This window comes from Antechinus flavipes, chromosome 1 (genome assembly GCF_016432865.1).
Source record: "Antechinus flavipes isolate AdamAnt ecotype Samford, QLD, Australia chromosome 1, AdamAnt_v2, whole genome shotgun sequence".
Classification (NCBI taxonomy): Eukaryota; Metazoa; Chordata; class Mammalia; order Dasyuromorphia; family Dasyuridae; genus Antechinus; species Antechinus flavipes.
Genome location: NC_067398.1, coordinates 364,170,546 through 364,183,938, shown reverse-complemented (window position 1 = coordinate 364,183,938; position 13,393 = coordinate 364,170,546). Strand labels below are relative to the sequence as shown.

At 34.8% G+C, this 13,393-nt stretch overlaps 1 protein-coding gene across 2 annotated transcripts in view; it reads right to left on the bottom strand.

The window, feature by feature from the left end:
• PSTPIP2 (proline-serine-threonine phosphatase interacting protein 2) overlaps positions 1-13,126 on the bottom strand; it is a 69,230-nt gene extending 56,104 nt beyond the window's left edge. Inside the window, exons 1-2 of one of the 2 annotated variants that reach the window (XM_051969684.1) lie at positions 12,888-13,126; positions 3,006-3,106 (exon numbers count right to left, since the gene is read on the bottom strand). In XM_051969684.1, the coding sequence (XP_051825644.1) occupies positions 3,006-3,106; positions 12,888-12,920 (134 nt within the window). In that variant the 5' untranslated portion in view covers positions 12,921-13,126. The remainder of the gene's footprint in view (positions 1-3,005; positions 3,107-12,887) is intronic. The other variant, XM_051969685.1, reaches the window with a different exon arrangement.
• Positions 13,127-13,393: the final 267 nt, after the last annotated feature.

Sequence of the window (13,393 nt, the reverse complement as noted above, 5' to 3'; positions counted from 1 at the left end):
CTAAGATGACAGGAAAAAACAATGATGAATGTTGGAGGGGATGCGGGAAAACGGGGACATTGATGCATTGTTGGTGGAGTTGTGAACGAATCCAGCCATTCTGGAGAGCGATCTGGAATTATGCCCAAAAAGTTATCAAACTGTGCATACCCTTTGATCCAGCAGTGTTTCTATTGGGCTTATACCCCAAAGAGATACTAAAAAAGGGAAGGGGACCTGTATGTGCCAAAATGTTTGTAGCAGCCCTGTTTGTAGTGGCTAGAAACTGGAAAATGAATGGATGCCCATCAATTGGAGAATGGCTGGGTAAATTGTGGTATATGAATGTTATGGAATATTATTGCTCTGTAAGGAATGACCAGCAGGATGAATACAGAGAGGCTTGGAGAGACCTACATGAACTGATGCTAAGTGAGATGAGCAGAACCAGGAGATCATTATACACTTCGACAACGATATTGTATGAGGATGTATTCTGATGGAAGTGGATTTCTCTGACAAAGAGACTTAACTGAGTTTCATTGGAGAAATGATGGACAGAAACAGCTACACCCAAAGAAGGAATACTGGGAAATGAATGTGAACTATTTGCATTTTTGATTTTCTTCCCGAGTTATTTTTACCTTCTGAATCCAATTCTCCCTGTGCAACAAGAGAACTGTTCGGTTCTGCAAATATGTATTGTATCTAGGATATACTGCAACATGTTTAGCATATATAGGACTGCTTGCCATCCTGGGGGGGGGGGGGAGGGAGGGAGGGGAAAAAACGAAACATAAGTGATTGCAAGGGATAATGTCGTGTAGAAATTATCCTGGCATGGATTCTGTCAATGCGAAGTTATTATTAAATAAAATAAAATTTATATAAAAAAAAATAAATAAAGTTATTGAGGCTCTTCTAGCTCTAAATCTTATGATTCTCTGTATTAGCATGATCATGGAAGACTAAATAAAAGACATAAGATTCTCTAGGACTTGAAAGATCCATAGAAATAACCTAGATGGAGGGTAATTCAAAGCAATAGGAAATATCATAAGCAAACAAAGAAGTAGGAAAAGAAAAAAATCTTTTGGGGGATAGTGAAAAAACTATCCTGATCAGAACAGAAAGTTCTAGTATGGGAATTAGTAAGAAATAAGATTGGGTCACTTAGCATGAAGTTTCAAAGGGCAATCAAAGATATATTGCTCCATGCTGGCAATTAATCACAGAATACAAGCTATACAGCTATTTCCCAAAGAGCCATCTGTCCATGCTGAAGTTATTTATGCTTACTAGAAGGGTTATCTAGATAAACTCTCAGTAGACACATGGGCAAATCAATTCTAGATACTTACAAAGCTAAAAAAAAAAAAAAAAGTCATACGGAGGTTGGGGTTAATCTAATACATAGTTCTTACTAAGAGACATGGCACCAGGCATGTCTTGTGCTAATCTACTATCCATTCAAGAAAGGATCTATGCTCTAGTAGGATATGTAATTGATTAAGCCCTGTGAAAGCAAGGGATCATAAGTTAAGACCCTAGAGGTATTTTCTATCCTTACTACTTAACTATACATAATACTTATAGGATAGGGTAATTTTATTTCCATTAGTATTCTCTTCACTAATATAGTTCAAACCACAGTATTTGGTAAATGGTTCTAAAAATTTGCTGTTTTCCTTACCCCTAATCAATTATTTTGCAACTGTATTATCTTGACATTAAAAAAAAAAGAATATCAATGTGCAGTCTTAATTGAGTAGAATTGCTATTGATTTTATTGCACTCTTATAGAGGGAAAATGTGTTAAGCACTCAAGATTTAAAGTGAACACCATTTGTATTTTAAAATCATATTGCTAGGATATATATGTTATATAATAAAAGGAAAAATATAATCTGTACATATGTAAACATTTCTAAAATATATTCAAAATAGATACACAATAAATTTGTGGCTAAGATACTGGCAGTTAAGGAAACAGGAAAGATTTATATGTAGAAAATAGAGCAGTTGTGAAGGAATCTATAAGTCCTAAGACAAGGCTGAGGAGTTAATACACTCTAGACATGAGGGACAGCCAGTGCAAAGACATGTAGTCAGGAGACTAAATATTATATATGAGGAAAAATAAGAAGGCCCATATGATCTAAAGTTGGACCATTGTATGAATGGAGAGGAGGGCCACTGGGGGGCTGCTAGAGTTTAGTGGGCAGGAGAATGACAGAGTCAGATATACTTTAGGAAGTATTATAGGGAAGACAGACAAATTAGGAAGAGATTTAAGACAGGGAAACCAATTGCAATAGTACAGATGAAAGACAAATAGGGCCTGATTTAGAGTGGTGGCCATATAAGTAGACAGAAAAAGATATATGTGAGAGATGTTATGAAAGTAAAAATGGCAATATTTGGCAAATGTGAATAATCATCTTGATAGTGATGATCATTAAACCTATGAGAGATCACCAAGTGAGAGAGTGCGGCCTAGGATAGAGCCTTGGGGTAAAGTGGAATACCACTTTAGGGCACATGTTATAGATAATGATTCTGAAAAAGAAATTGCAGATGGGAAGGACTCATGGAAGGAGAAAGAGGAGAAAAGGGAGTATCCAGGTGGAGAAGATAGTGAACAATACCAAATGTTGAACAAAGGTTAATAAGGAGGAGTGCTGAGGTCATCAGAAATGGCAATTAATTGCTGGGAGAGCAGTTTCCACTGAGTCTTAAGTTCAGAAATTAGACTGCAAATGTAGAGAAATAAGGACAGTAAGTGGAAGCAATTATTGTAGACTAATTATTATAGAAGTGCTGCTGTAGGCAAATTGGGAGATTTAATTTAATTTTATTTTATTTTTCTAGCTTATAAATGCTTTGAAGGCAAGAATCAAGTTTTATATTTCTGTAATCTCTACAATTCTCAGCAAAGTGCTAAACACAATAAGTCCTAGTAAATTCTCTCTGATCTAGGGGAGATTCTCCCCAGTTGTATTTTCTTACAATAGATGACACTATACCTTTCTTTTAAAAAATCTTCAAATTCCTTGCAGTTCTTTCGACCCTCATTCAGGTGTTGAATAATGCTGTCATAGCCGATTGTGCTGAGAAAATGAGGACACTGTGGGTGTGAGAAAAAAAAAATTGCATCAGATCCAGTGAAGAAGAAAAAGTTTAAGGCTGGTTGTGAGGAGAGGGGCCTATAGAAAGAAGAAGCAGATAATGGAAAGTTTCTGAAATAATGGCCTCTATCCAGGAAACAAAAGGAGAAGTAAAAATGCACACAATCTCCTAAGAATTTTCAAAATTGTGAAACTGAAGAGCGCTCTATTAGAGCAGTGTAAGAAAAGGATCACTGAAAGGAACCCAGTGGGATGACTGCGGAGAACATCTTGATCCAACTAATAGTCAATGATCTAAAAACAGAATGATTAAAAAACAAAACAAAACAAAAACCACCCAGCTAAAAATCACATAAAGCCTTTTTTTGCAAATATATTGTATATTGCAGGATACTTTGTTCAGCAAATAAATCAACTGGAAAGTTTGGGAATTAAAATTTATAGAATCATTGAAATTGAAAGAGAATCTCAAGTTTCTCCTTATATCAAAACCAACACCCCAGTTCTTAATTCTACCCTCTGAGCAAAGTAGAATAACCCAATCTCCTTTTCATATAATTAATCTTCAAATACCTGAAGACAATTATTGTGGCTTTGCCTACCCTTAGCCCACTTTAAAGAAAAGATTCTCTTCTCTGGGTCAATATTATTCCAATTTGTCTTCTTTTTCCTTAATAGGGTACTCAGAACTGAATATGCTTTTAGAAGTGACATAACACAATGGTGTGCTAATAAGCATTAAGCAACAGGACAATGTAGGCACAGTACACTTTCAACTTTATCTATGTTAACATTTCTGCTATCACAGCAGACCATGGTCTCCTGCCTGTTTTTGTATTATTCATGTCTAGCTAAGAATGTTTTTTTTTCATTTTAAAAATAAATTTTTAAACTGCAAAACTGTGCATATTCTATGATCCAGCAATACCACTTCTAGACCTATACTCCAAAGAGATCAAAGAAAAAGGAAAAGGATCCACATGTACAATAATATTTATAGTAACTCTTTTTTGTAGTAGCAACTATTGAAAAGTGAGGAAATACCCATCAACTGGGAAATGTAGAACAAGATATGATATGAAACAGTAAAACAATACTGTATTGTAAAAAATAATGAAAAGGGATATTTTGGAAAAAACTGATAAGATTTATATAAACTGATGCAAAATGAAGTGAGAAGAACCAGGGGAACAATTTACATAGTAAGAGCAATATTGTAAGATAATGAATTGTGAGAAACTTGTGAGAAAATTAAGAGACAATGATCTACTACAATTCTAAAGGATTCATGATAAAACATTCTGTCTTCCCTAAGAGAAAGAACTGATGAACTCCAAGAGCAGATTTTTTTTTCCAAAAACATGTTTAATGTGTACATATTTTTGCATAACTTAATATATGTATATTGGATGGGGGAAGAGTGAAAGAAGAAATTTGGAACTGAGAATTTGATAAATTTTTTTAAAATAATAAATTTAATAAAAAATAAAATTCCATACTCATTTGGTTACATATGACCTCTGGCTGCTTTTTCACTACAATGCCAAAGCTGAGTAGTTCAACATAACTTATTTGTAATACTCTCATGGCTTCACACTGCCACAAATCATAACATACTATCACTACTACTACTACTACTATTGTGCCACAGTTTCCTTTAAATATCCTGACCCAGTTTTCCTAATTGTCCTACCTCAGTTACTCTCCTCAAGACTTCAGGCTATAATCATTCCTTCCTAATGTTTGGTAGGATAAAGATCACATCTTAGACATCATTAGAATATCAGGAGCCTCTCAGGTACCTCCCTCCATTATGTCATCCTAGGTGCCTCCCCACATTAGGTTATCCCCATCCCAAGTACCTCCCCTATTATGTCATCATTCTTGTTACCCTATAAAAGAATTTTGTATTTGACATTCATTGCTGGATTTTTGGAGATGATAGTCTCATTCAGCCCTGAGACCAAACTATGGATCCATTTGGTACCAGTAAATCTCTCTCTTTCAAATAAAATATTAAATTGTTCTCTAATCTCTATCTTGCCTCAGTTTCTCCGACATTACACTCCTACTACTATCACTACTACTCGTATTGCTATTATATTACTATTACTACCACTATTATTATTACCACGATTACTACTAACACACATACACTCAGAACATCAACACTCTTATCATTATTGGAGTCACTTCATTGGATCCTCATAAGAAACCTCAAAAATCATCTAGACCAAAACTTCTTAAACTTGTTCTGCCATTCCTCAGTCGATGGGTATTTCCTCAATTTTCAATACTTGCTGCTACAAAAAGTTTAAATATAACTGAATGTAGGTTATGAAATTATGGTTTATCAGTAACTGTTTGATTTGTATACCTATTTTATAAAAATGTAATAAACTATGAATATAGATATACATTTTAAAACTAAGCTTTAATATTTTAATCTTGTAATTATCTGTATGGATTAGTGGCCCCTTTTTCTATTTGAGTTTGAGACAACCTAATCCCTTGATATTATACTTGAAGAATCTGAAGTCCAAAAAGCTTACATATCTTGCCCAAGGTCACACTGACAGTAATAGTAGAGCTAGAATCCAAACCTAAGTCCTCTGTTATCAAATCCCAGTCATTCCAATGCACCATGCTACCTCTTAAATTGACTGATTTTACTTATATTTGAACACAAAGCAAGATTGTCCTATCCAATCTCCATAAGGACAGGTTCACTGAATGATTATAGGAGACAGGGAATTAACAAAACCAGAGAAATAGGGGTGGGGGTGATTCAGGTATAACTTCAAAGACCAAAAAAAATAATAATAATAATAAACAGTCCACTACTCTGAAAGGAGACAGATCTAAGAGGAAAGAAAACATGGTCTGATTTGGGGAACAAGGTGGGGTTAGAGTTCCTCCTCACAGAGAAGGAACAGGAAAACAATATGGACTGAGCATAATGCTTAGTAATGACTTTTTGCTTCCATCAAGAACAGGGGAAGATTAGAGGGAAAGGAGAGATGAGAGACAATAACAAGTCTGTTTTAGACATGTTGAATTGGAGATATCTCAAGTATTAACTGTTAAAAAGGCAGTTTGCTGATAATGCCTGACTATAGCTTAGGATACATCCTAGTGATGGACAAAAGATCTGGTTTCTCAAAGGCAGTTTTCATTTTTTTACTCAAGGATTTAAAAAAAATTCTATACCATGTAAAATCTTTTGTTTGGTCTCAGTGACTGGTGAAATGAACTACCCTTAAGCTGATGGATTGCTAAAGAACTAATTCTGCCTCCTCTTTGTATTCTATGAACTCATATTTCTCTCTCAGTTCTGGCCTCCTATCCAGCATTCTATCTAGTAGCATGAGAGAGACTCTAGATTTACTTTATCTATATCTATCTTATCATTTAAGATTGCTAACTTCCCCTACAAGCTAGGGAGGGACCACCTTCTGCTTTCCTTTTAGCAATTGCTTCTGGAAATAACAGAGTTAATGAATGTAAAATGTTTTGCAAACTTTGAAAATTCAAAAATTAAGATAAATTTAAGTTTATAGCATAGAATTGGATATAGAATACTCCTACAAAAACTATTTTCCCTCTATGAATTGACAGGAATGTAGCAACTTAGTTTCAAATTACCTTCCTTACAACCTCCCAGGGAAGTTTGTAAATATTACTATCTCCACTCTGTAGATAAGGAAATAGAAGCTCTTAAAGATCAAATGGCTTGACCATGGTTATGGTCATTGTTAGAGCTGGGACCTCAATCCAAGCGTCTCCAGACTTTAAGATCAATGCTTGACCCACTTTGTAATACTGTCGTTGGTTTAAAAAAAAAAAAAAATCAATTGGAGTAGTCAGTTTGTTCCTATTTTTTCAATTAAAAACACACACACACAAACAAAAATTGTTATGTTTTATCATAAGTTCTTTCTAAATCTACTGATATAATCAATTGTGATTTTTGTTGATTTTGTTATAAATACTATTCATTCACTTTATAGTTTTCCTAATATTACATCAATCCTATATTCTTGGTGTTAAATCCAATATAAGTTCTGTGATAGGTGTCTTAACTGTGTGAATATTTCATTAAAAAAAATGTTTTCATATGTGTTCATTAGGGATATTGATTTATAGTTTCAATGTGTTGTGTGTTTTGTTTTTTTTTTTCCTAAATACATCTTACCCCACATTCACTTGTTAATCTAGTTGGTCCTTGAGTTTATCAAAACCCTTATATCAGAAATTTTTCATCCACTTCTGTATCACTCAGTGATCACATCCCTTTGTTGAATCCCAATTGCATAATTAAGAATCTATGTATAGGGTATATGTATTCAGAAATTCAGTCAATACAAAAACAAAATACTTCAATAATTTTTAAGATACTAATTTTAAAATATCAAGACCACCTAGATTTATAAATAGTTGAAAATAAATTTTTAAAGAACAAGTAATTCATATATTAGATTATTTCTAAGCTTTCTTTATGATGTCATATCTGGATACCTCATTGTAAAATAGAAGTGACTCTGAATTCCTGAAAGCTATGCTTCAAAGAAAAGATTTGGCAGGTTCTACTATGTGAGAGAAGTTTCAAATCGTATCTTGATAATAGATCTAATGTCCAAATACATAAATAACTAAATACTGAGTTCATCTGTAGGTTGGTCGTGGGGTGGGGTGGGGTGGCCATGACAACCCAAAATGTAAAAAATAAACAAAAATGACTCATTTTCACACAGACCTCAAAAACTTTTGGAGCAATAATGGCAGTGGCAGAAAAGAGTAGTAGAAATGAAGTATCATAAATTTTAGGTCATCTATAAACATAATGGAGGTGCTTTGTCCAGTCCTGTAAAAATTTAACTTAGATAAGACAATCCCCACAAGGAAAGAAAAAGAAATCACATTAACCAGCACTCATCATGTAGAGAGACATGACAACCAAGGACAACATTAGTTTAAAATATAAACACATTTACAGAATAATATACAAGAGGATGGCATAAGATTATGAATGCTATTTTTTCATAGAACACCAAAAAGCAATGGAAGAAAAAATAAGTTTACAGAAAGCTTTACAAGAGACCTAATTGGGTCACATAGCCCCAAATCATTCAAAGATGAAACTGATAGAAGAACAATAAAAAAAATTAAAATTATAAGAGATGTATCATTATTTCTCTAATGATCTATTTTCAACATTAATAGCAATGAAATTATCAATCCAATTAGGATGCTATCATCTCAATCTCCTACATGCTTTATAAGGATTGAAAAGGTATTTAAAATACCAAAGTTAAGAAGTATTTGGATATGACATTTGGAAGAAATCCAATTTGTCAATGACATTGTCTTGGAAACATTGAGAGAGAATTTTACCAGACTTCCCAGGAAAGGAAAAGGGCCACATGGGGGGGGGGGGAAAAAAAAAAGGAATTAACATTGTTACTTAAAAAGTTGACCAAGAGAGTATAAGTAAATACCAACCCACAGAATTACTTCTCCTCTTTGTTAAATATTTATCAGAATGATCTACATATATCTCATGAATATCCTTGATGAAAACATAAAAAAAAATATATGAGACAGGCTTTCACAAATGATAGCAAACTACATTTTTACAAAAATGAAATTAACTGAAAAGCATTGGTTAAAATTGTAGAAATATATTAGTTGATTATGGAAACATGTTTGGAAACAAACCAAAACATTTAACTTAGTAGAGCAAAGCTCATCCTTAAAGCTCAAGGAATTTGAAAAATGAATTTCTCATTTATAGATCAATATTATAGTAGACATAGTTATTGTAGGAATTATTTTGTTGTTACAAAATCTTTATTTTTCTTTTTTCAACAAGAAAAGGTAGGAGGGAAAAAAAGGTAGATTTTTAATGTCAAGAAAAATTTTAATTAAAAAATATAATAAGCAAATTAAGATTATATGAAGTTCTTTTATAGATGCTGTTTAGTAACTTCTTGATTCTTAATGACAAATGAGGCAAAAAACAAGGAAACACCACAATTAAAAGTCTTCACCATTATCCTGTATAGGTCTAAATGGGTGATGACATCTTTCAGATGCTCCTATTTGAGAATAACATTGTGCTTATTGTATCAAATCCCAGAAAAGCATAGTATTTTCTCAATGAGACACATCACTACTGTAAAGAGAAGAGCCTAACAATCCACACAGGAAAAATTAAATGAATGAAAAATTATTTATAAACCAATATACATATGAAGGATAATAGGCAAAAAAGCAGGCTATGCCAAAATGGACAATGCTTTCAATGATCTCAAACTTTTAAAGCCTTGAGAGAGTATTATTAGTAGTTGTATTATCATCTAGGTGGAAATAAATTTGTATTATTCTTTTCAAGAATACAAATCTCAGGGGAATTTGGAATCAGATTATCTGAATTTAGATACCCTTTTTGATGCTTACTGCCTGTTTGATCTTGTACAGGTTACTTAATATTCTTAAGCCTCTATTCTCTCATCTGTAAAATGAGAAGCAAATGTTCTCTAAACTCTTCTCTATCACTGAGTCTCTGATCCTACAACCTTTTACCAAGGATTATCCAAATTTGAGAATGCCAAGGGAGAGAGCACAAGAAAGTCAGCTGGTTTTAGCAACAGGAATTCAAATAAAGACGTCCAGCTTTCTACAGCCAGAAGAACCAGAACCAGAAAAAGCCAAGGAGGAAGTCTTTAGAAGGCTTGTTTAGCTACTTGCTGCATAAGAAAGGCACTGCCTAAAAATCAAAAAGCTTAAGATTTTTTCCATCTTGTAGAAACCAATTTGCCTGCCTGCTACTTGTACCATTCTCCCTATTCTGGAATTCACCTATTTGACATAGTGTTGGAAATACTTAATTATTTCCAAAGTCTCCTGGTGAAACCAGATCAGAAGAGGCAGCATCCACTTACATGATGATTTCATGGATTCTCTCTCTTCTTGTACCTACTAAGAGATCTGAAATTCTCTTAATGGAAGGAAGTTTGACAGGATCTACCAGAGTGGGCAGCAAAGGACGGCTTAGAAAAGGACTTTCTTACAAAGTTTTAAGAATGAATAGTTTAACAGAGCGACAGCTCCTAAGAAGAAGAGTGGAGAAAGAAAACACAAGTGTATCCAAACAAAAGGAAGGAACATCAATGGCACATGGAAGGGAGAAAAAAAGGGAAACTGGAGGATCCCCAAAACTGATTTCATAATCTTGACCTACCCTATCTACAGGTACCTGTATCAACAACAGCTCATTCAAAAGAGAATTGAACCAGCATTAGCTGAGGTGGAAAGGTGCAGGATATGAAGCCCCTAATCACTAACATGTAAAGATTGTACAGGCTAATGAGAAAGACGGAAACAAAGAAGAGGAAGGGAACAAACACCTATTAAGCACTTATTACATAGACAGGCACTGTGCTAATGCTCTATAAATATTACCTCATTGGATCCTCACAATAACCTTGAGATGAAGGTACTTTTATTATCTCTATTTTACAGGTAAGGAAACTGAGACAAATAAAAATGATATGACATGGAGAAACCTACACAATAATAATTCATATAATAATAACACTTCATAGACATGTAGCAATTACAGATTTATGCTTTCCTCCCAACAACCCTGTGAAATAGTGAAAATATCAGTAACTCTATTTTATATATGAAAAAAAAACACATAGAATTTGTGACTTTTCACCTAGATATTCTATTAAGTTATTAATATTATAACAATATAATTCTATAATAGAATATGAAATATTCTATTAAGTTTAAATAAATACATTTTAAAAAAACAAATGAAAGAATTGTGAGAAGTTCTTTGTAAACCTTAAAGCACTATATAAATGAGTTATTTTTATCAGTAGAGGAAGGGAAAGCATTGAGGGAGAGTAGGAGGCAAGTTGAATTATTTCAGTGTTTCCAAAAATGAGGCACATAAACAGACTTAGATGTCATCCTAGTTCAGTTTTACAGATGAGGAAATTGAGAACCATAGTACTTAATAACTTGCCCAAGATCAAGCATAATAAATGGAAGAGCTGGAATTTGAACCACCACTCTAATTTCTCTAACTCCAGGCTGATTTTTCAAGATACTATGATAGGCTCAATACATGTTAATTACTGTTTTTATTGGTCTATCACCTGTTCTTCCACTGAGTTTTCACCTTTGCTAATATAGATTTATGTGTAGTTTTACAAGGAAATGAGGGTTAGTAGAGATTTGCTATCATTTCTTGCCTCAGTTGTTACAGTATCCTTGGAAAGGAAATCCACTTTAGGATGTGATTTTTAGAATTTAAGCTAAATTTGTGTTTTGTTTAAGGATATCCTTCAATTACCCTAGTGTTATATGGGGAAACTCTTAAAAAAAAAAAAAAAAAAAAAACAGAAAGAGTACAATATTCCCTTTTCAATTGAGATTTGTTTTTTTGGTTTTTTTTTTGTTTTTTTGTTTTGCTGTGGCAATTGAGGTTAAGTGATTTGCCCAGGTTCACACAGCTAGGAAGTGGTAAGTATCTGAGGCCGGATTTGATTGAACTCAGGTCCTGCTGACTTCAGGGCCGGTGTTCTATGCACTGTACCATCTAGATGCCCCTTCAATTACGATTTGTAAAAGAAGAAACTAGAGAAGAGGGCTCTAAAATCTTGATGAAAGAGCTGAGATGGAAGCAAGGCAAGATGAATGGAAAGAGAAAAGGGGAAGGAAGGAAGGAAGGAAGGAAGGAAGGAAGGAAGGAAGAAAAAGGAGGGAGAGAGGAAGGTGATATTATCATCTCCAGGAAACTTTTTTTTTTTTTTTTTTTTTTTTTTTGCTGAGGCAATTGGGGTTACCTGACTTGCTCAGGGTCACACAACTAAGAAGTATTAAGTTTCTGAGATCAAATCTGAACTCAGGTCCTCCTGACTTCAGGGCTGGTGTTCTATCCATCCACTGTGCCACCTAGCTGCCCTAAAACTTCATTTAAAAAAAAAATCTCTTTTTTCATTTCTTGTAGATATTAATATAGTTCTTGCTTAGAAAAACTTTTTCCCTCCTCTCTCCACCTTTCTAAGAAATGGTTACAGACCCGACTGGATCCAAGAGCAGAGTCCCGACACTACATGAGAAGAGGCCTTTTTGTTTCACAGAATTGGAGGAAGTGGAGAGGAGAGAGGTTGGGACATTCGAAGAAACAGAAAAGGGAAGGGGAAAAGCGAAAACGAATAACAAGAACGCTTATTGTGAGCGATACAGTCTGGGAAAAGTTCTTGTCTTTTCCTTCCCTGTAGTATCAGGATTTGCCTTATCTAGCAGTTGAGAAAGTTCCTAGAGACCGGGCGGACAGGTGAGAACAAACCCAAGAAAAGTCGAGTTCTTCTCTCTGACAATCCCAGTGCTAATCAAAAGAAACTACCAAGGCAGCCAAATTCAATGTTGATTTTCCTCCATATCGCCTGCCAGCTCGCCCTTTGAATCCAGAAATTCCGAATTGGAGAGCACTTCCAAGGTTCCCCTTGTACGCTCTCTTCCGGAGCTGTCCAAGTCTCCGTTCCTCTGCCGCCGACGAGATTCCAAGAGTTCCCTCCCAGAATTTGTCATTTCTCTTCCACCTCTCCCCACAGCCCTCTCCCACTTCTCTCCCTCCTCCCCTCGCCCCCTACCCAACTGCAGCTGAGCTGGCTCTTTTCCCAGCTTGCTCCTGAGACACAGGTTGCTTGTTTTTCCTTCTAGCCCACTGCACCCGATCCCCGAGGGTTCCCGTTTCCTTACCCAGAAGTTCTCCCTAAACTTAGAGGCTTTCATGACCTTCGAGCCTTGGCAATAAGATCCTAAGCTCCAGCTAGCAGGGAGTGATCGCTGTTTGAAAACTCGAGAACGGGCTGCAATTTTTGAGTTCCTTGTCAAACCCGCCCCGCCCCTAAGTCCTAAACCGTCACTGGATTGCGAGAAATCGGAATCCTTTAATTTTTTTCACTTTGTGCTCTGAGGTTGCAGGAGGCAAAGATTATTAGAATAAACTTATTGCACAAGCAATAGAAGCAAAAAGAAAAAACGGTCACTTAAATCTGTGTTTACATTGAATTAACAATAATAAATTCTCATACATCTATATTCCTCTTAAAGATTCGAAAAACGCTTAGGTTATCTGGCTTTTTCTTTTTTTCATGAAAAAGCACGTATTAATAAACAGATATGTTCGATTCTAAGTTTAGCACTGAAGATACAAATACTGAAGTGAGACAGACCCTGGATCAACTCATACTAGAGCGTGGCAT